The 24,451-nt window shown below is 37.1% G+C and overlaps 2 protein-coding genes and 1 pseudogene across 2 annotated transcripts; all 3 read right to left on the reverse strand.

Moving 5' to 3' along the window:
- Window positions 1-3,907: 3,907 nt before the first annotated feature.
- On the reverse strand, window positions 3,908-4,288 carry LOC110227387 (the record flags this gene model as incomplete). The annotated part of the gene is made up of 1 exon (XM_021021476.1): window positions 3,908-4,288. A coding segment is annotated over one exon (381 nt), but the record flags the coding sequence as incomplete, so codon positions are not given.
- A 650-nt stretch (window positions 4,289-4,938) lies between these two features.
- Window positions 4,939-7,689, reverse strand: LOC110227388 (annotated as a pseudogene).
- Window positions 7,690-13,032: 5,343 nt separating this feature from the next.
- On the reverse strand, window positions 13,033-15,792 carry LOC9308435 (putative disease resistance protein At5g05400). The gene has a single exon (XM_021021792.1). The coding sequence runs from the start codon at window positions 15,690-15,692 to the stop codon at window positions 13,035-13,037; it is 2,658 nt and encodes an 885-aa protein (XP_020877451.1). The 5' UTR covers window positions 15,693-15,792; the 3' UTR covers window positions 13,033-13,034.
- Window positions 15,793-24,451: the final 8,659 nt, after the last annotated feature.

Consider the following 24,451-nt stretch of genomic DNA (forward strand, 5'->3'; position numbering starts at 1 on the left):
TATAATCAAATAATGATGAACCCCGAAGACCAAGAAAAAACGTCATTTATCACTGATAGAGGTATCTATTGTTATAAGGTAATGCCTTTTGGTTTGAAAAATGCAGGAGCAACTTATCAACGTTTGGTTAACAAGATGTTCCATAATCATCTCGGGAAAACAATGGAAGTCTACATAGATGATATGTTGGTTAAATCGTTAAAGAAAGAGGATCACGTTAAGCATTTAGAGGAATGTTTTGATATTCTCAATAAATATCAAATGAAGCTGAACCCGGCGAAGTGCACATTTGGAGTCCCATCCGGAGAATTTCTTGGTTATATCGTGACAGAAAGAGGGATTGAAGCCAATCCAAATCAAATTAACGCCTTTCTAAACATGCCCTCTCCAAGAAACTTCAAAGAAGTACAACGGTTTACTAGGCGGATTGCGGCTCTGAATCGTTTTATCTCGAGATCAACAGATAAGTCGTTGCCTTTCTACCAAATTCTGAAAGGGAACAAAGGATTCCTTTGGGATGAGAAGTGTGAAGAAGCTTTTGGGCAGCTTAAGGCATACTTAACCACTCCACCTATATTGTCCAAACCGGAAGTGGATGAAAAACTTTATTTGTACGTGTCGGTTTCAAACCACGCGGTTAGTGGAGTCTTGGTTTGGGAAGACCGTGGGGAGCAGAAACCAATTTACTACGTGAGCAAGTCAATGACGGATCCGGAAACCAGATACACAATGATGGAAAAACTTGCACTCGCGGTGGTAACTTCGGCTCGGAAGCTGCGCCCATATTTTCAATCCCATCCGGTTGAAGTATTAACTAACCAACCACTCCGAACAGTACTTCATAGTCCAAGTCAGTCCGGACGCTTGGCGAAATGGGCGGTGGAGTTAAGCGAGTATGATATAGAATTCAAAAGCCGGATCAGTATGAAAGCTCAGGTTCTAGCAGATTTCATAACCGAGCTACCAATACCTGGAATGATAGAGCATTCGGAGAACCAAACTTGGAAATTACACGTAGATGGGTCTTCAACAAAGCAAGGATCCGGAGTTGGAATCAAGTTGGAATCTCCAACATCAGAAATTCTAGAACAATCATTCCGGTTGTTATTCAATGCCTCCAACAATGAGGCAGAGTACGAAGCCCTGATTGCCGGACTTCGATTAGCACAAGGAGTTGGAGCTAAGGAAATATTGGCTTATTGCGATTCACAATTAGTATTTAACCAGTTTAATGGAGACTATGAAGCCAAAGACTCAAGAATGGAAGCGTACTTCGAAGTGGTGAAAGATCTATCTAAAAATTTCTCGAAATTCGAATTAATCCGCATACCTCGGGGAGAGAATACAACTGCGGATGCACTTGCCGCATTGGCGTCAACATCAGATCCTGAGTTAAAAAGAGTTATTCCAGTGGAATGCATTTCGGAGCAAAGCATTCAAGACAACAAAGAAACCCTCGTCGTTACAAGGTCTCGAGCAGCGGCACGCGACCGTGGCGAACCAGAGATCGAACCGCCACCCAACAAACAGAGAAAGTCAAGGGGATCAAATACATCTAACAAGGAACCCGTTGTCTTAGCTGAAGATGTGATTCCAGAAGCAATATTAGAAACCGAACCGTTAATCGAGGAGGATGTTCTTGAACCAAACGAACATCCCGAGCCAGAGCCACGAGTATTTCACAAGGTCGACCAAATTCCGGCTAAAGACTTGGGGGCTGACTGGAGGGAGCCAATAAAGCACTACATTATGACAGGCAAGCTCCCAAAGAATAAATGGCAGGCCAGAAAAATGAGAATCGTTAGCGCGAAATTTTGTCTGTCAAAAGACACATTGTATAGACGAGGTGTCAGTGACCCTTACCTATTATGCATTTTTGGGTCCGAAGTCGAAATCGTTATGAGCGAAGTGCACGAAGGATTATGTGGGAGTCATTCATCAGGAAGGGCTATGGCTTTTAAAGTTAAAAGAATGGGATATTATTGGCCCACTATGATCACAGATTGTGTTAAGTTCGCCCAAAGATGCAAGCGCTGCCAACTCCATGCACCATTGATCCATCAACCGTCGGAATTATTCTCCTCCATTTCCGCCCCATACCCGTTTATGAGGTGGTCAATGGACATCATTGGACCATTGCACAAGTCAACTCGAGGTGTACAATACCTTTTAGTCCTTACGGACTACTTTTCGAAATGGATTGAAGCTGAGGCGTATGTTGGTATCAAGGATTCGGCGGTGAAGACCTTTATTTGGAAAAACATTATATGTCGACATGGAGTTCCGTACGAAATAGTCACTGATAATGGACCACAATTCATTTCACACGAGTTTGATGCCTTTTGTGCGGACTGGGGAATCAAAGTTAGTTATTCTACTCCACGATATCCGCAAGGAAACGGTCAAGCTGAAGCCGCGAACAAGACGATATTGAGCAATCTCAAGAAACGCTTAAATCATCTAAAGGGAGGATGGTATGAAGAACTCCAACCCGTCCTATGGGCCTATCGCACAACCCCTAGGCGACCTACAGGAGAAACTCCATTCTCTTTGGTTTATGGCATGGAGGCGGTAGTACCAGTTGAACTCAATGTTCCCGGACTTCGCCGAACAGAAGCACCGTTAAACGAGGAAGAAAATTCAGCAATGCTTAATGATTCACTAGATACCATAAATGAAAGGCGTGATCAAGCTTTGATTCGGATCCAGAATTACCAGCAGGCAGCAGCCCGGTATTATAATTCTAAGGTTAAAAGTAGGCCTTTCTTCGTGGGAAATTATGTATTAAGGCGCGTCTTTGACAACAAAAAAGAAGAAGGTGCCGGTAAACTCGGTATTAATTGGGAAGGACCTTACATTATTACCGAAGTGGTTCGGAACGGTGTTTATAGGTTGAAAGACTTAGAAGACAATCCAGTCAAGCGACCTTGGAATGTGATTAACCTAAAGAAGTTTTATGTTTAAAGCTACATGCATTGTTTATGTACATGAACTACGGTGTGGCTTGATCCCGAAATGGGTACGTAGGCAGCTCAGAAACGAGTTCAGCTATTAATAAAAATTTGTTTTATTTCTTTATTAAAGGAAAAAGGTTCGACTGTGCGAACAAGTGAAGCAAATAAAGGTTCGGCTATGCGAACATACAAGAGGTTGGAAATAGAGCGTTTATTCAAAAGATGGAATGTCCCTCATCGTACACTTCGGACTATGAAAATCTTGTTGACGAGCAGAACACTTCAACTCCTTGACCAGCAAGATCGAGGATTGGCATCATGCAGTCCGGAACTCGAGGAAAGTCAGAGATTCCAAGCTCAATCCACTCTCCGGGGTGAGATTCAAGGATGTGAAGATCTCTTGACACCGTAGTAAGCCTGCGTTGCATCCGGTTAATCCTCTTCCGGAGTCTCCTCTTTTCCAATGAAAGCTTCCGATGCTGAAGCGTGAGTGCCTCTATGAATGCCATCGCTGTTCCTTGGTCAATGGGGAGATCCCTGATCAGAGCACATGGAGCTTGGATCTGAGATCTGAAGAAGCCGCGAGGTGGAGGAGTTTGCCTGTTTGGCTCATTTGGAACGTCTTCGTTTATCATTCCGATTCTGGAGAAGTCGGGCATAGATTCTGAACAGCGAAGATTGAACTCCATACCTACTAAAATGAAAAGAATGGTGAGGAGTAAAGGGAAATTGAGACTATAATTTATAGGAACGTCATATCCCTAGCAAGCTGCGGATTCTATCCTAGGAATGGAGTGATTCGCGGAGAGATTTATGCCCTCGAACAGATCCTGCATTAAAAGACGCATCTCCGAGAATATTTGAAAAGTAAGGAAAATTGCAAATGTTTCCATAAATAAAAAGGGGCCGAAGCCCATTACGAGTTCAAAATAAGTGAAGAAGTTAGAGAACATTTATGGAAGAGGCTCAGGAACAGGCTCCTTCATCGCCGGTTTAATCTTCGAAGTGGACGCCTTGTTCTTGGCATCCACTTCGGGATGATCCCGAACGCGTTTCCGACAGGTGCTGGCCTCCTCCTCATCTTCTTCCTCGCTATCAGATGGAACGGTATGGACCGGAGCATTCACAGGACCCGGAACTCCTCTAGCACGGAGATACATCCGAAGCATCTTCGGGATCTCAGCAACAGAATCGAAGTTCCGCCATTCCCATTGAAAGGGGTCACTTTCCAAAGCCCGTATTTTCCTCTCCACCCGAGCAATGCGAGCTTCGAGTGTTTGCCTTTTGAGGCCTAGCCGCTGTCTCTCTTCGCACAAGCGACGGTGTTTGTCGGCGACCTAGCATAAAGACGAATGAATAAGAAGAAACAGAAAATTTTTAATCAAAGACGACAGATATTAACCTTGTCAATAAAGTCGCAAGCCTCTTTTTTCTCCTTTGAAGGAAAGTGAAAGACGGCGTGAGGGAAGAGAACGCCGGCCGGTTCAAAGCCGTCGCCGGACAAGAAGAGTGGGCTGCCGGGATCAACGGGGGCTACTTTTTCGTTTTCCATTCTCGTAATATTCCACAAGTAAGATTCTAAAAGCGTATTTAAATAAAGCTTAGAGATAGGTAAGCCTTTATTTATAATGATTTAGGGTTTGTCTTGGAACCATAAATCCAATAATGGTAGTGTGCCCGAGTGGTTTAAACCATTTTTGGAAAATCGAGAAAAGGCAGTTTTTGCATTAAAGACGAGCCATTTTCCCTACTTTTGAGAAATAAGAAGGGAAAAAGCAACCGTCGCATTAACTACAAAAGTTTCTAAGGCCCAAGCCCAATAAATTTACCGAGTTTACTATACCCGAAGTGGGGAACTCGCTTTAAGCCGAGCTCAGTTCTCGCATTCTTAAGAGAAAGGTCTGATCAGCCTAAAAAAATCTCGAAAGCATAACCACAAGGCCACAAAGGGTTAAAAGCGGACTTTGCAAACCCTCACATAATTTTAACTGAACCCCCTTGGGGTCAAAACCTAGAAAGGTTTAAAAGCCTCCTCAGGCAAATATCTTGTTCAAAAGAAATAATAAAGCCTCCTTAGGCAAAGACAAGTTCGAAATTAAGTTTTAAAATAAAGGGACAATTCCCAATTTAAAGTGGACGCAGCCACTACGGAGTGATATCCACCTCGGACTCCGGCTCAGCAACCGAAGTTTCATTCACCTGCTTGACTGGTGCTTGGTCGGATGGAGCTCTTGGTCCGCCCTCTACATTACAACCATCCTCCGGAGTAACCGCCGGTGCCGCAGGTACTTCGGGTGGGACGACATCCTCTGCCTCACTTGAACCTGGGAAGGACAGTTCCAGTCAACTTTTTTTAAAAAAAAACACATAAGGTGAGAAAAAGGTAGTAAGTGTCAGGAGCCAAGCATTACCTGCCCAGTCTAGACCCGATTCACTTATATGAGGCAATTCAGTGAAGAATTCCTCGAAGTCCTGCGGGTTGAAGGTCGAAGTAGGAAGAGCTGCCAAGCGACTCCGCTTTTCAGAAAGATTAGCCGACAGTTCGGTCCTCTCTTGCTCCTCGGAGAAATCTGTATCATGGATTTGATCCAACAAGATCAGGTTGCTCTCGTGCTCCTTAATGTTTGATTCCAAATCTGACCTAGCTTTCTCGGTCTGCATGAATCGGATGGCCCCTTGGATCAACTCCATCCCGGGTTCCTTAACCTCCTTTCTGGCTTTTGATGCCGACCTCGCTAACTCGGAGTTACGCAATTTGGCAATCGCCTTGTACTTCGCGTTAAGCTCAATAAGCTGGTTGTTCAGGGTGTCGGCGGTTGATTCGGATTCATGAAGTCTACCCTGAACACCAGAAAGCTCACCTTGGAGTTTGAAATTTTGGTCGTACTGGTCCTGTAGCTCCCCCTTTATCTTCGCAAGCTCGGACGATAGACCATCAACCTTGTCCTCCAAATCATGCTTGGAGTCGGTAGAAGAGCGGAGGTCAACCTCGAGATTAGAAAACTTGTCCTTCCACGTGTCGATCTCTTTCTCCCGACCAATGACCAACCCTTCGTAATGTTCAATTATGTCATTGAGCTCGCCGTTCGCCTGATATTACACATAAACCCGGAATGACGGATCAGTTCGAAAAATGACGGTAAAGTCAGAAATTGATGCGGAACTAACCCGAGATGAATGATGAGCATGAAATAGGTATCGTTCACGAATTGCAGAGCGCCACTTTCTCCATGGCTACGAAAGCGAAAGAGGAAAGGTCTTAGAAATTCAAAATAAGTACAAAGACGAAAAGAATACATGTGTATCGTCATACCTGAGAGCGATTTGATCTGAGGAACAAGAGCAGGCTTTGTCTTCGGAGAATCATCTCGAGACTCAGAACTATCCTTCTGAGAAGCTGCACCCAGGTTCGTCTTCTCACCACTACGTTGAGAAGAAGAAGACATATCAACAGGACGAGGCGGACCCATTGGTTCTGTAGGAGGGGACGATCGAGGAGAACGGTCAGTCCGGGCCCTCGACTTCTCTCTTCGCGGAGAAGAACCACTACGGGATGACCTGTCCCTCTTTTTGCGAATTAAATCCTTGAGCGGTTCGTTGCTAAAGTCATCCCGGGAGGAACGATGAGAATCACGGTTAGGAGATTGAAGCCTCCGGGGAGGACGGTCATCGTGACGTTCACGTTGAGGTGTCAATCTGAAAACGGCGATGGATCTGGCTCCTTCGGTGCTACCGTCGTCAACCAATAAGGTTTTGCTATAATCTTTTTTGTCAATGGCGGTCGCAAGGAACGCCTTTTTCTCGTCGCAAGCCTCAACCATCGGCTTGGAGATTACTTTTCGCTGGGCAGTGAGAGCTCGAGCTGACATTCCCTGGGTTGAGGGAGGAGGCGGAAGACGATGAAGATGGTTGGGAGGGCTCATCCTGAGTTTTCGATTGGCTTCTATGAACCGATCGAGAGTGAAAGAATTCCAAAGGGTTTCCCCTTCGAGGATTATTTTGAAGAAGCCAATGAATTCTTCAGTTGGTAAAGTCGGAGCGACGAAAGCTGCAAAGTGAAAATAACAAGTTTAATCAATAGGAATAATAAAATTAGAGGAATGTATGCGACCTAATTTCTACCAGGTTTCGCGGACCACTTCGATGGAAGTAAATCTGATAGACTTCCAATCGAAGCAGGGGTTTTCTTAATCAGGAACCAAGGGTGATGCCAATTTTCATCCTTGTTTGGAAGATGCGAAATGACGTTCCTGTTAGCATTAGGGTATGCCGAGAAATACCCTGCCTTCTTCGATGAACTTCTCACGCTTAGAAGCTCATTCAACTCGGGGACCCCTATAATGTATCCGGCTTCCGCCGCTACTGTTATAATTCCAAGTATGGTTCGGAGAAGATTGGGGGTCAATTGAGGAAGAGCGATCTCGAGAACCGCCAAGTACCGAACTAGGGCTTCGGGAAGCGGGAAGGTTAATCCGCAACCCTTGAAATAAATCTCGTACACACAGAATTAACCATCGCGATGGTTCTCTGGGGATTCTGTGGGAGCAGCTATTTGTGCTTCCGCCATAATTTCCGGCGGAATCCGGCAAAGCTCTCTCAACCGCTCGAGGGATTGAAGAGTACAAGTGGATCTATAGTGCGGACCGGCAATATCATTAGGGCGAGTGCACTCGTCATTACTAGGGCGCCTATCGTCGAATGACGGAGATTCGGGTCTTTCAGAATCAGAAGTCATTGGGAAAATGGAAGGTTCGAGATCCGACGAAGAGAAATTTGGCAAAGGAAAAGAAGAGAGAAGTTTCGAATAAAGTGCAAATGAAAAAGTAGAAAATGATGATGAAAAGAAGTTACCTTACACAAGCTAAATGATGGAACCGCCTCGGAAGTTGTGTGGGAAGTGGGAAGGTTTTTTCCGTTTTAATAGTAATTAATTAATATACGGTCATAATGATGACAGATGTCACTTGGGTAAAAATGGCTAGTGCCGAAATTAAAGGAGTGATGAGATTTTCGGCGGGAAATCAGAAAGATTCTCGAGCGCAATCTTTGGTCATTTAAGCATTTAAAGTCCTCCGAATTGGAATGGCACTTCGAAGAACTTGGGGGGCTAATTGTTGGTGTCGGATCCCGCACCAGAGGTCCAGGACCAACCAAAGATTGCCACGTAGTCAGGGTAGCGGCCCGTAAAGGATAAAGCCCATCAGACCCACGAGTCAAAAGAACAATCGAAGTGGTAACCACCATAAGGAGAATTCGAAGTGACTGCACCTCGACACGAGTCCGGAGACGAGGTCATGGTTTAGTCGGTCCAAGGACATTTGGGCCGAAAGGCGAGGCCCATAGAGATCGGAGTCAACTCAAATTTAAACGTTGAGCATTAAAGTCAAGGAATCAAAACGGACACATTTAAGAGGGAATAATTGTACTTAATTATTCATTTTAATGTCGTTTCTCTATGTATAAATATAAAGGTCAATGGCCATGTAAAAGGGGATCTTCTTCTGGAGAAAAGAAATAATATAGCAATTTTCGTAGCAATTTATAAATTTTTACATATTCATTTTTGTCCCTCAAGAGTAATCTTTCCTACTTAATAGAAATACTTGAGTGTGTGAATCCGACTTCCACAATAGGTGCATGGTTCTGGATACTTTTTGATAGCACAAATGTAAGCAGTAAACTCTTCAGACAATTGAGCATAATTAACATATGCTGAGATAGGGTACCTTATATCCTTCATCACATCAGGTACAACATTGCAGTGATAGTCTTGGAGATATCCTGGAGGTCGACTTGCTCTCTTTGTAGACTCTGATTTATTTTTAATCTTTGTAGGTGCAATAACTTCAACTGCAGGTGAAACATCACTAGAAACACCACTAGAAACTGATGTAGGTGTGACATCACTAGTAACAGGTGAAGCAGGTGCAATACTTGTAGGAGCAGAATCAATCTCATCAAAAACATCAGAAGTCAATCCTCGTATATCAGCAAAAGGAAAAACCGTTTGGAAGAACACAACATGTCTAGATATGTGAACTGTATTAGTCTCAATATCCAAGAGCTTGTAACCTTTGTAGCCCGCAGGGTAACCCAAGAAAACACACGCCTTTGCTCGTGGCTCGAATTTATGTCTCTGTTGAGTACTAGTTGACTGATAACAGAGTGAACCAAAAACTTTCAGGTGTGAATAATCAGGTACCTTGGAATGAAGCAGCTCAAAAGGTGTCTTCTGTGATAGTAGAGGAGAGGGTAATCAGTTGATTAAGAAGACTGCTGACAAGATACAATCACCCCAATATTCCAGTGGTACACAAGACTGAAACATGAGTGCCCTTGCAACATTCAATATATGTTGATGCTTCCTCTCTACTACCGAGTTTTGTTGAGGCGTCTCAGGACATGAATGGTATGAAACAATGCCTCTCTCCTTATAAAGCTTGTCAAACTTCAACTCAGGTGCATTGTCTGATCTTACAGCCTTGACACAAGTCTGAAACTGGGTTTGAACCATCTGAATAAAGTCTGGAAATATTGTTAAAACTTCATTCTTGGTCTTCATGAGAAAAACCCAAGTAGCACGACTATAGTCATCAACGACTGTTAAGAAGTACCTGTATCCTTCTACAGTGGGAGTGTTAAAAGGTCCCCAAGTATCAATATGAATAAGATCAAAAATATGAGTAGACATGTTATTCTTGGAAGGAAAAGATAAGTGCTTCTGTTTAGCTTTCTGGCAAATAGAGCAATGAACTGTCTCATCTTTATTCCTTTTATTAATTCCAAGAGTAGCGTGTAATACATCAATCTTTTCATATGATGGGTGCCCTAAACGACTGTGCCATAAAGCACTATCAACAATAACAGAGACTTGTGGATTAGAAGAGACAGATGGTAAACTATCTGAACTAGTACATTCATCAGAACTAGCTTCAAGGACATACAAGCCTCCAATCTCTTTACCTTCTCCAATTATCAGCTTCTTGGTATGATCCTGGATTATACAACAATCCTCATCAAAGGAAACTCTTGATTTCATTGATTTTGCAAGTTGACTGACGCTTAGAAGATTAAGTCAAAATTCTGGAATATATAACACATTAGTCAAAGTAATGTGTCTATTCAACTTAATTACTCTTATGCCTGCAATTTTGACATTACTGCCAGTAGGAAGAGTAACAACACTACTTAGACCATCAGATAGGCTCTCAAACAAGTTCTTATCATATGAAACATGATGTGAAGCACCACTATCTATGATCCAAGTACTACTGGTTAAAACTTTCCTAGAGGCTGTCATAACACACATAAACCAAAGAGTAGAGGGAGAGAAAGAGATACCAGTTAACGCAGAACCATCAACATCACTAGTAGAAGCAATAGATGCAACAGTGACTGGTTGTGCGGAATTGTGAAGTTGAGTACTGAAGTACAATCACATCTTGAATCTGGTTCTTTGACATATTCCCAATAAGTTCTGCAATCCCATTTGGTCCAATACCGGTGTTAGTTGTTGCTGTGCCATCAGTCAAGGCAAGATTAGCAACCACTGGTTTGAATTTATCCACTGAGACCTTTCCTTCAGATTTCTGTTTGTTTTTAAAGCCAATTAGGTATCCGTGTATCTTATAACAAGTATCCACACTGTGTCCAGTATATCCACAATGAGCACACTGAATCTTATTTGGAACACCCTTAGGATTAGGCTGATAAGTAGACTTTGCAGCATTTACTGTAAACTGTGCACTCGAAGAAGTAACCTGAAATGCAGAAGCATTATTTGGAATTGTAGCAATGTTGCGCTGACTGTGATCTTGATCCAATAAGTTGTAGGTTTCTGCAAGATCCGGAATTGTCTTCTTCATAATAATCTGACTCCAGATGGTTGAATAAGATTCATTCAAGCCTGCAAGAAACTTAACAATCTTGGCATTATCAGCTATTGAAGCAGTAGCAGTACAACATTTGCAGTTTTGACATGTCTTGACACAAGTAGCACCATCAAGATCATCCCATAAAGTCTTCAAAGCTGTATAGTAATCGGAAAGACTCATTGATCCTTGTTGTAGATTCTAGATTTGTTGAGTCAATTGATAGGATCTTGGTAGATTAGTAATGTGAAATCGAGATATCAAATCTTTCCAGATTTCTGCAGCATCATTAAATCGGAGAATACTCTTGTAGATTTGTTTGGTGACAGAATTAAAGATCCAAGACTTAACCATACTGTTACAACGTGACCATACTCGAAAGCTAGGATCAAATTCAGGAGGTCTTGGTAGTGTACCATCAACAAACGCAATTTTATTCTTAGCATCTAAGGCAACAAACATCGCAATTTTCCAAGAAGAGAAGTTTGATCCATCAAGTACCTCAGAACCAAGAGTTGCTCCCGGATTATCACCATTTTATAACGCATACGGTGAATAATGTGAATCCATGAAGTCGAACTGTGGAATTTGATGAATCGGTGCTCTTGGAGCGAAGTTTGGTTGAAACGGAGAAGAATTTTGTGGAATCGGTGGAATCGGGGAAGAAATCGGTGGAATCGGTGGAATCGGGGAAGAAATCGGGGAAGATGAAGCTCGAATCGGAGTCTTTTCAGCTGAATCTTTGCTCGATCTTCTTGTACAACGCCGTAATCTTTGAACGGAAACCATCGCAAGATCTGAAGCTTTCTCTGCTGAATTTGATAAGATCCGATCGACGAAAAACGAAGAAATCACAGAGTTCTATGGAAGAGAAGCTCTGAGATCCGAGAATCGGTTGAGTTTTCGTACTCAACGCTCTGATACCATAATAGTTGATGAGAGAATCGAAGAACAAACGAAGAAGAAAGTGAAGATTCTGTTATATCTCATAAAACGTTTGTTACAACAATGATTTCTATTTATAGTCTAGTGCTCCGGTTATCACATTCTGATTCCCGGTTTACACAAACCATATCTCTATACCAATATGAGTTATGGTTCTTTATAATTTCAAACATGTTTGGCGTTTGGGGGACAAGTTTGCTTTCACAACCGTATTGAAGATGAATGATGTTAGAATCTTTATTTTGTCGATGTTTTGTGCTCTGTTTTATGCAATTTTGCTTATGAGTTATGATTCTTTATCATTATCATGCGGGTGTATTTGACTTACTATGGTTATTACTTAATAAAGTATTGATGACGAACAAAATGTAGATGCGTTCTTGGTCGATTTATGTGTCGGAGAATTGGAGACTCTTGAAGCTCCTCCCCAAGATATACCTTTTTGCTAGTTTCAGTGAAACGAAAGTTTGGTTTTGATTTTGTTAGTGCATTGGATAAATGTATTCTTAAAGATAAATCTCGTTTCCTTTTCTGTAGACAACATGTGTTTAGTGCCGAACATATACATGCAATATTTTTCTCACTTATATAGTTACTATGTTGCATTAAATTATGCCTCAATCATGTTTGTTTTGACAGAGAAGATGCAATCTTGAGAAATCTCTCCCAAATATTCGTGAAATCGATGAGAAATATACAGAATCATCATATATTTACAGAATTTTATCTGCATTATTTTTAGATGGCCAAAAGAAATTTTATGCATAATGATAGATGTTGAATTTAATCGTTACATGGTTTTGGCATGTCTAAGCTGCAAAGACGCAACTTGATTGAGGAAATGCAAGAAATAAAAATAGTTCATCACACCTAATATATATGCCCTAATGAACTAACCAACATACAAATCCAATATCATAGCCAAAGATTTAACATCCATAATTCTCTAGCTCATAGACAAAGCAAATTAACCATTTGAATTGAACCAATCTTTCAATAGAAATGGATGCACACTTCAAATATTCAAGCAAAATGAAAGAAATTGAGAAACACTTGCAAACAAGTCTGAATTTACATAAACACACAAATCAGAGAAAAAATAAAAAGTAATCAAGTTTGCGAAAAGGGATGTGTCATGTGTGATGTCGCAGTTTCGTGGGACGAAGCCTAAAACATTTTAAAAAAAAAACTCTTGAGCATGTGATAGTTAAACAATAACAATCACATAGATGTAATAGTAATAAAAAAAAAACTGACCTCTTTCTTAACTTGGGTAAAACCGCTCCTTAGTCGCTTGGTCTCTCCATTTCACTTTTTCCAGCCATTCTTTTTCTGCGTTCATGATGACATTTTGCGACTGAGCGCTCTCGGAATTGATAGGAAGTCTTGTTAACAATGGACAACCTTTAATGTTGATTTCCTTAAGGTTGGGAAAAGGCAACGGACCCCTGTAGATGCTACGGAGTTTAACCAAATTCCTCAGTGTAAGGAACTCTAGTGCTCTAAAAGGTAGTAGTCTATAAGGTTGTCTGTTTCGAAGTGACTTAGACATCAAAGGAAACTCATCATATCGATCTATTATGGCATGTATGTCAGGTAACCATACCAAGTATAAAACAGCAAGATGAGGAGCATATAAAAGACATGTCAAATCCCGTAGACTAGTACAGTTGTCTAATCTCACTTCGCGTAGACTGAAAAAATTTATATTGCTACAATACTCTGAAGCAGGTTTCAGCAAATGAACATATTCATCATCACTATCGTTGTTTGGCAATTTTATCTCTAACTTCGGTATATTTGAGTCTAGTATCTCCAAAACACGACTACTTGAAATCATCCCAATAGGTACAATGAGTACACTTGATTGATTGCTGAGATGTAATTGTTGGTTGTAGCTATTGAGCTTCTCATCTTTAAGATAACTTTCCAAACCAGATGAACCTCTCAAGGTTATTGTCAACTGATATAAATGCTCCAAGCGTTGTATCTCCTTAACCACGTTGTCATTAGTATCTATTCCAGAACCATACAATCTCAAAACTTGTAGACTCGACAAAGACGATATCCCATCGATCTTTTTCAGCATGTATGTATGCTCCAAATTCAAGTATATCAGTTTATTGAGCTCATATAACCCATTTGGAAGATCTTTTAACCCCGTGCATGATAGGTTTAAGTACCTTAACGAGACCAAATTTGAAATGTTAGGCAACCTTGTAAGGTTTGCATTCAAAGAAAGATCTAAAACTTTGAGAATCGGAACGCAGTAGAAAAAGTCTTGTGAGATATTCCTTAGTTTATTATCTCGAAGAAGTACGGTATCGAGGTTGGGACAATCAAGACTCACGCATGCCTCCTCAATTTGATTAGATATTAAGGATATGCTACTAATAGCTTCCTGGTCCTTAATCTTCGGAATTTTACGAGCATTTTCTTCGACGGCAACAAGCTTCTCTTGAGGCCCACCAAAACCTAATGGTATCCACAACGCCATATCCCGTATCACATCATGCATCTTCACTTTATCTTTGGATTCACTCTCAATCAATAAACACGCATTTTTGAGAGCTTCTATGATTGTATACCCTTCATAATTAAGTTTAGTCCCACCTATTAGCTCATGGCCTACCCAATAGTCTATCAAATCATCTTTTCCTATTTCGTAATCCTCGGGACACAAACCACAAAATAGGAAGCATTTCTTGGTTTTCTCATCGGCTAAGTCGTCGTAGCTAAATTTCAAAATGGAAAGAATCTCGGCTTCCATACCTGAGAACTGAGCAGCAGATGAAGACAAAACATTAGCTGCGTGATGCCACTCTTCAACTGTCTTCTTGCGTGCCATGACTTCGCCAATTACATTGAGAGCGAGTGGCAAGCCTTTACACTTTTTCGCAACTGATCTTGCGACTTCAAGAATATCTGGATGACTTTTTATTGTTTCTTCCATATTTTTAGTGAACAAATTCCAAGCATCATCCCACATCATACATGTTACCTCTATCTCCTTATCTACCCCCATTCTTCCGCAAACTTCATTAGAACGAGTGGTGAATACTATTTTACTTCCATTTCTTCTTGGAACCGGAACTCCAATGCTTGCTAAATCCACCTTCCTCCACATATCATCCAACAATAACACATATCTCTTGGTCTTTAGAGACTTGTTTATATCACACGCTTTCTCATTTTCTGTTTTCCTTTCCCAGTTTTCATCGTAGATCTCTAGTCTTTTGCCAATATCTTCTTGAATCCTCTTAACCGTTGTGTTGTTAGACACCACAACCCATATTACAATGTCAAATTGGTTGCTTTCTATGAGAAACTTGTTGTTGATTTGAGAGAGGAGTGTGGTCTTGCCCACTCCCCCCATGCCATAAATACCCAAAATCCCAACTCCGTCCTCCATGATACTATTCCAGGTTGATTCAATCAATTCCTCTTGACCAAATATCTTCTGGTGGAAAAGCCTCTCCTCCACCTTTTGTATAGGACCTCTTTGAGTTACTTCATCAAAAACTCCTCTAAATAAGAGAATCTCAGTTTCTGTCAACTGCTTGACTACCCTTTTACTATAACCATTTCTTGATATCCAATTCTTGGAACAATATTGATAACAACATAACTTATCTATTTCATCATCGCTTTGCAAAAGTAAATCATGGGTTTCACGTACCGTGATATCAACTTCCGAAAGCCATTCTTGGACTTCAGCTAATCGGCTTCGGCCACCATCTTCTTGCACTTTTACCCTTGTCAGCAAATCATCTCCTCTTGCTTCCAGCTGTCGTGTAGCTCGCCTCAGAGATGCAAGATTGTTCACAAGGTTGCGGAAGGAATTTCCGTCCCCGCTAATGCAGCTGGTAAGGTTATTAATAGCTTGGTCACATGATATTGCTATGGAAACGCAACCTCCCATCTTTTCTAGATCTGGCAAACTAGGGAGACAAATCTCACAGCTTTATGCAAATTCCTTTCTAATGTTTTATTTTATTAATTGAGGCGTGTGCACGATCATTCTGGTTGACCCCAATGACATCTAGTTATCTAAGACATGATCTTTTTTTTTTTTAATTAAAAAATAGATTGTATTGAAGTGAACATTTTATTTTTATAATGTTAACGACCTTTAATTTAGGATTTAACAGAGCCAAAGTTTAGTGACCAGTAACATGTTGATTTTGTCTTAACAAAATTTAGATGTGTTTTGGCTTAGCCAAGTCAAAATTGTTATTTACATCTCGTTTTCCAACAATGGTTTTCTTATTATTAATGTTTTGTTAGCCAATGGTGCTCTTATTGGCAACCTAAATTTTTTGTAATGGATGAGTTACTACCTATCAATCCTAGGCCTTGGACGATGATCCATGACCATAAGCATGCTGTGAACATTGATATATCATGGTTTTTACCGTTTTTAGCTATGATATATGTGTCAGTTTTAGAGTCTTTTTGTTATTTCTAGAGTCTTATCTAGTCTTTTACAGGTTTATGCATGTTCAGGACTAATTTGAAGATTATGGATCATTCTGGAGCAAAACCGAAGAGTTATACTACGAAAGCAATCCGGAGACCAAAATACGTGTAGGTGTCGATCGACACCACCCCTGGTGTCGGTCGACACCAATATTTTACGACAATTCAATTTCGAGTCTCTTTGAAGTTTTGAAGATTTGCATAATCGCTCCAAAACTTTTCCCTATTTTCAAAAAAGTCCTTGCACATTTTTAAGAACATATAAATAGATTTTTAGGGTTTTGTTTTAGAGACATCTCTGAGATCTTTGATCTCTCAATCTCTCATTCTATTGTATTATTTGGAGCTTGAACCCCTTGGGAGATAATTGGAGAGAGCTCCCCTCTAGAGAAGATCTTTTTTAACTCATCTCTTTTATTGAATCTCTTTATGCTTTCTATTCATAACATGCTTACTGTTACCATGATCATGTCTGAGTAGTTTGCTTGTTAGGTTTAAGGATTCTCATTAGGGATTTAGATGAATTAGTAGATCGATAACATATTAGGATAATATCTTTAGAGTTCTTCATCTTTGATTGTTCTTAATGCTAATTCTAGAGTAATTAAATATAATTTGATCCTAGGATAATAGGTTAGATCCGAGAGGGCGCTTATTACTGGAACTATCTTAGGTGGGCAGAAATAGCTAGATTTAGACGAGAGTTGGTCTAGATACTTTTGTGAACATATCGAACCTGATCTTTAATGCTCGTTTAGTTTTAGGGATTTACAGACGAGAGTTGCAATTCATGCTAATAGGCATAGATAGTCAATTTAGACGAGAGTTGGTTGATTATAGTTTTGTGATTCGAGTTCAAGAACGGTTCTTAAATAATTCCTAATTAATTGCTAGATCTACTATTTATCTATTTTCTGAGAATTTCCCTAGGCCTCACGTTTTCCTCATTTGATTTAAAACCCAATTTTAGTTGCTTACTTTATTTTTAATATTCTTATTTTCTGTTTAGCTTAATTTAAAACATGTTTGTTTATTGTGTGAACACGAGAGTTTTGTAGATTTCGACCCTAAAATACTACACACGATCTCTTATTTGAAAGAGTAGTCTTAGATCTAATTTGACTCACATCAAACATATTCATCATATTAATGAGAATAGAGAGAAGCCAAAACTTACATAGCTCTTCTCACAGTCGTCGAAGAAAAGAGAGACAATTACAAAATTAGTGTTGCCTTCATCTTGTAGCCATTTCAACTAAAAGAATTGATCGCCCAAATAATCTTCATAAAGCAAAAAATAATCAAGCACTCGTTACAACGAAGAAAACCTATTAGTAAGTAATTTATCGAAACGTCCACTCTATAAACTTTAACCAATAAGAAAGTCATACTGGTCTAAATAACCATCCAAATTTGGAGAAATCTTTTTAGAAATCTTTTTTAAGATGATATATATTGATGTTATTTTATATTTATTTAAATATGTTAACTTCATTAGGGGAAAACGGCCAATAGCAATCCCAACTATTTCCTTGCGGCCTTGATAAGTGCAGGGGGTCAGAGTTTAGGTTGAAAAATGTCGCACGAAAATAGTTGGAGTTGATTTTGGCCGTTTGTGTACTTGATGATAAATTTATATTTACATTCATCAAATCAAAAATTGTTACAAACTACCTATTTTTACAAATTTATCTCCATCCAATATCAATCTTCATATTACTTTTCAAAAACTCCCTATTTTGCCAACAGACCTTAAAATTATAACTTTAAAATTTTAACCCTTATTATAATAGTAGGTTGACTCTATAGTATATGTTTTGATCATGTATTAACATTTTCAAAATCTTTGACCAACATATTAAGCATTTATATACATTCTAAAATATTGTAAGCAAACAAGGAATATTGGTATATAATAAAGAGGTAAATATTTAAAAGAAAAAAGACTTACATCAAGATAATAAATTTTCAGTTGAAATAAACTTTACTTTAAAAAATCATCACTTATCAAAACATAAAAAATTTAAACTATATTTTGACTTTTTACTAAATATAGGAAAAACTATTTAACAATTATTAACAATATTTCGGAATAAAAAATCGTTTCTTGGTAATGGAGCTTGTGTTTTTAGCACATAGTGTATGAAATTTGAGAAATCAGTTTTGTTGATGTCATGCAACATACTCATTACAGAATACAAAAATAGTATAGTGCGGCTTATACCTATCGACCATGAGTTCTGTTTCTACAATGATGTAAAGATTTTGGTTTTCTTGGCGTTATTCGCTTCTATCCTTTGAAAGTATTGTTTACCATGATCTCTTCTTTTTGCAGTAAAACCTAGTGAAATTCTGTTGGTCGGACAATGATTAGATATGTAGTGTGAGTTTACTGCTGCTTTCTCCCCATGTTTTCTCAGCTACGTGGAAGGTCTCAGCCCTAAAAGGGACATCCAATTTCTTAGCCGTTGTGGCTGGGAGGCTGGACCCGAATTTTCAGCTCTGTTCCATCTTTACCTCTCTCTAATCTGCAATATAAGAAAATCTGCATTGTCAAGAACCCCATTAGATATCTCAAATATAGTATTTTATTCATTTAAATTTTGAATTATAAAGAAAAAACTAAACTAATAATATGATGACAAGTGGGCATCTAAAAGAGTTTTCAAAAGTTCTCATTTGAGAAAAGTTACTAAGTATTTTTCTCCTGTTTTTCATTATTTTAATATTTTAATGGTTGAAAACTCCATGTATTTTGATGGAGGTGCCAAAAAAATATCATCAAACCTAATATAAGTATAATTTTTTTAATATCATACACAAAGCAAAAAAAAATCTACACAAGTAGTTACACATATGTATACCTAATGGTAGAGACCTCAATAATACCCTTCTTATATTTTCTATACAAGTCCAGAACATTTAAAAATGATATGTATGCAGGATCATCATCGAAATTTTGTCTATAGATAAATAATGTTATTTAAGAGAAAGTGGCAAAAACAAAAAAGAATGTAGGGCTAGAAATGATTTTTTTTATCATAAATTGGGAGAAGCATAAATAAATAAAAATAGAATCATAAACAAAATTTTCAACCCTATATTTTACCCAAAAATAGTGCACATACCTTGTACTTTGGACCTTGTGAATAAAATCGCATCGTTAAAATTAACAAATATCTTTGTTAGAGTTTGGTCATCCTCAAGTGTATCTCATAACCTTATAATAAAAATGTATTGAAATCCAATAGCTGCTTTTGTTCATTCACTCATATGATGACATTATTAGTTCCAATTCTACCATGAAATATAATCAAATTCAGTTTCCCAAAAACAAAATCATAATTAAAAGCTGAAATATTATGAAATAGCATAACCCATAATTATAAGAGAGGAGAGAATCCTCCGAACTTTGAAATCCTTCAAAATCTTAAAAAACAAATTAAATTGTTTTATTTTGAAATTTAATCTCCATAGTCTCTAGATACTTACGTGCAACAGTTAAAGTTAGCATCGACGCGACAATGGTTTGAAATCTGCTAGAACTTTATTGCCCTAAAAAAAATAGATCAATGTTGGTCTCCCAACATTAACAACATTACAACAATGAAAATCAACCACAAGTCTGAATAAATAAATTCAAAACTATATATATATATATATATATATATATATATATATATTTATATTCAAATAATCAAACCTGAAATCACCTCAAATAGTCAACAAACTTTGTTGGTTGAGTTTATATCATCTTGAAATGTTTTCTCAACCCTTAGGTAAGAATCTATTGAAACTCAAAAGCAGTTCGCGTTTTATCTTGAAGAAGAGTTATTTCACTCTTAATATTACGCTATTTTTTCTTTTCTCATATATCAATAGCAACTCGCAAGCGCACAATAAAATTTTCAAAACTAATTATATATAAATTTATAAATTTTGAAACTTGAAATTAATCCAAAAAACAAACAAGCATCATATACAGTAACCCGAAAACTATCATGGAGGATATTGCAATATATATAATCAAAAACGATAAACCAAAATTTGAGCCTAACTTAATCCTAATATTATTTTACATTATATTTTGTAAATGAATAAAATTCTCATAACAAAATACAAAAGAAAAACAATAGGATAAGGAAAAAAAAAAGGGTCATCAGATAGTTGTTGAATCTTGTTGAAACTTAAGTAATGATTGCATCAGATCGTAAGCCATCCAAAGAGTGGAGAAGGTGATCCTAGCTTCTACCATATTATAGGCACCAACACATGCCTAAAGAACTAAGGGAACTAATGAGGAGTTCAACAGAATCAAGGAAAACCGCACATGAAGAGATTCTACTCGCCTATGCATATGAGCTCAGATATGTAGTCCATAACCTACATATGAATCGGTCCAATCCTCTGCCACCTTGGCCTCGTTTAATGGACCTTTCAAGAATCTAGATAGCTGGAGACCCAAGATGGATTAGGAGAGGCCATCTCATTAACACCGAATCAAGCCCATTTGCACAATTTTTTTTTATATAAACCTAAATAAGAAAATTGCCATCTTCATCTGTAAAACTTTTTTCTAGAAAATTTGTAACTCTAGCTAGAACATAGGGGTTCAAACATCTAGATAGAAGGTTCTACAAAGCCCTCTGTAGAACCTCTGTTTCAAAATGTAAGACGTTTTGAAGTATTATTTTTGTTTCAAAATATAAAACGTTTTCAAGTTTCTATGCAAATTATATATTAATTTAATATTTTTTATGATTTATATTATGTAGTCTCATTCATGATTGGTTGAACTTTTTAAAAGTAGATATTTCTTAATCTGCATACTTTTAACTAAAACGTCTTATATTTTGAAACGGAGGGAGTATGTATTTATAGGATTTGAGAAGCGCATCTAGCCTAGTAGGTCACCATTAGTTGTCGTCTCTTCTCATATAGTTTGAATATAGAAAAGAGATAACTGGGTGAGAGACTAACGATCCAGTTGAAATTAAATTTTCGGTATTATGTTTTCAAGGCCCAAGGCAACAATAATTTTAGCCCTTTTTTGCCAACTTTAACCCCAAGCACTAGAGAAAATCTGTCCAAACAATAAACAGTATATATTGTATCTGACGCTTGGGTTAACTTTATCTCTCTTCTTCTACATCTCTGTAAACGCTAAGTTTCATCTTCTTCCCATCTGGATTTCTTCTGTTCGTATCTGATTTGGAGAAGTAGAAAAACACCGCTGTTGCGTTTAGTTTTTCGTTGAGATTACCTATCTATTTTAGTAAACCGGTGGAAGATAAGACCGCAAATGCTTGTTAATATCTTGAACCGTTTCTAAATCTTAATTTTTTTTAATCAATTTCGTTTGTTCATGCGTTATGATCCATCATTGTCTCATCTTTTCACTCAATCTTCGTCTTTTGATTTCTGAAGCTTTTTTTCTAAATTTTCTTATACCCTTTTTCCGATCCACTTGTATCTCTACTTGTTTTTGTTAGATTCTTTTTAGACATCCACTACTTCTCGTAGATCTCCATTTATTAGGATATGATGATTGTAATATATATATTGTAGCGTGCATACACGTATACAAATGTTAATAACGCTATATATTTATGTTTACATATATACAAATGTTAATAAAGCTCTACATATGTGGTTACATGTATATAAATTTTAATAACATTTCATATACATGTTTACATGTATACAAATGTTAATAAAGCTCTATATATATGTATTTATATGTACACATAAACCGAATTATTAAATATTTTAATTATTTCTAACACTTTATGTATGTGTTTATCTATATACAAATGTCAAAATCGTGTAAAATATTCATTGGGTTTCCATGCAACTATGTTAGTTGTTTAAAAATTCGAAGAACTAGTTATTGGGTGTCCATGCAACTATGTTAGTTGTTTACATTTTTCGATATTCGTCTAAAACTGCTTTTGTTACAGATTCAAATTTCAAATAAAGTCATTTGCATTTTATAAACCATCACCTCATTCTTTCTGTTAACTGATGAATATTTATCAATTATGTCAATTCAACTGGGAGCATTTATTAAACGTCAGATTATTCTTTCAGATGCTTTAGAAGGCATAAACTTCTCCACCACACGCATACTTTAAAATCAAGCCTGGTTTTTTCGTTATTAAGTCGAACTTCATACCCAGTTATCTTCTTTATTTTCTTCTTGTTCCTGACGAAATCCACTAATGTCGATTACCTAATTTTATGTCCTTTTTTTTTCTCTGCTCAAATTCACTCTATAGAAAATGGGTTATTAGACCGGCCCGTTGTGACCAAACAAACAAAATAAATTTGAAAAGGACATTCTTTTAAAAGGATTTGTCCATATTCAGCCTTGTTTCCAACAATTAGTTGTCTTCGAAATCTGTAAATATACTTGGAGAAAGATACCACTAGACTTACCATATGAAGATTCAAGAGATCATGTGGCTCCTCTCGCTATAACCATATGAAGACTGAAAAGATGCTATGGCTCCTCTCATTATAACCATACGAAAACTCAAAAGATTATTTGTCTCCTATTGTTATAACCATACTGATAAGCTCAAATTTACCCTAGAGCTACTCTCCAAATTAACTGATAAATTATAATATTTAGGGGTCAAATTCCACAAATTTCTCAATTTCAACAATAGACTATTAGTATTCGAATTAAACTAAACGAAAATCAAGAAAACAAATAAGAGCAAAGCAAATTAAAAAGAGTTGTAAACGATTGGGAAAAGAGATATCTCCAAATTTGATCTCCAAGTTCCTTTCTTCAACGCAACTTCTCGATTTGCTCCAAAATCTCCAAATAAGTCTCGAATGTACCTAAACATGCAAAGACTCGAAAAGAATCTAGAAACACCAAAAATATTCTATAAATAAGACTTATATCATGGTTAAACACCGTAAAAATCATGATACAGTATATCACATACAAAGACTCAAAATACCCTCATACTCCTTTCATTTGAGTGATAAAAGTATTTGAGTGATCAAAGAATCCGGCAATGCACTGTTTCATTCGTACCTCATCAGAAGACACAACCCTAAAGTTTAAACCATTGTCAAAAAATCATAGGTGTGACTTCTTCAATTTCTTTCAAATACTAGGGTTATAAATCAAATTTACGTAAAGTGTAAAACTGATGGAGTAATCTGAAGAATTATCGATTTAATTCATTGGAGTCTTCAAAAAAAATTCAAGGAATCCTCAGACTCGCGAGTATAATCCATTGAGACAAATAAACTTTAATTTATAAGTACTGTTTTTGTGTTCACTAGATTTTCTTGTCACTTCGTAAATACTAAATACTCCCTTAATCTCTTCTCCTTAAAGATTGAATTTTTAGCTTTTTCACATTAAAAACAATATATGATTAATTATGGGGAAAATATCGAAAAATACGCCAATTTTTAAATTTGGGACTATTAAAGCATAAATTCTCGAAATCTATACTATTAATTGAGAATCACTAGAAAATAAAGAACCTTTTTGTTGTACAATATTACATGAAATGCTATTGGTATTTTTAAATTTGAAAAAGAAAAAAAAATAATCGGAAAATTGTATTTGTGTCCATTTGATATATATATATATATATATATATATATATATATATATATATATATATATATATATATATAATTCCATAATTAAATAAAAAATTAATAAATACCCAATATTTATGGAAATTGTTTGAAGTAGTTCCCATAAAATTAACAAATTAATAACTACTCAATATTTATGGAAATCTTTTAATATTAATTTCAAAATTATATATATGTAAACTTATTTAATTTTGTAATATATTTTGAGATATTTGCGGAAACAAAAAAATCAATTTAATATCATCATATATTTTAGATTTTAATTTATTTATTTAAGAAAATATACTAATAAATTCTGATTAGCATAGATGGAAGAATTTTTAAAAAATTGTAGATATGTTAACTCATTTAATCGGGCAAGGTAATGTTAGATATTTCCAGAAACGACAGTCCAATTTAATATAATTGAAAAATAACAAAGCATAATTTATTTTTGATTTTTAAAATTTCCATAATTAAACCATACTAATTAGTTTGATTAGTTTAGATGGAAGAAATAAAAAGCGAATTTGATTATTCCAACGTTTTAAGAAAAAGTTATTATATTTCCCAAATATAATATTAACTAAA

The sequence above is a fragment of the Arabidopsis lyrata genome, assembly GCF_000004255.2.
Source record: "Arabidopsis lyrata subsp. lyrata unplaced genomic scaffold ARALYscaffold_6, whole genome shotgun sequence".
Classification (NCBI taxonomy): domain Eukaryota; kingdom Viridiplantae; phylum Streptophyta; class Magnoliopsida; order Brassicales; family Brassicaceae; genus Arabidopsis; species Arabidopsis lyrata.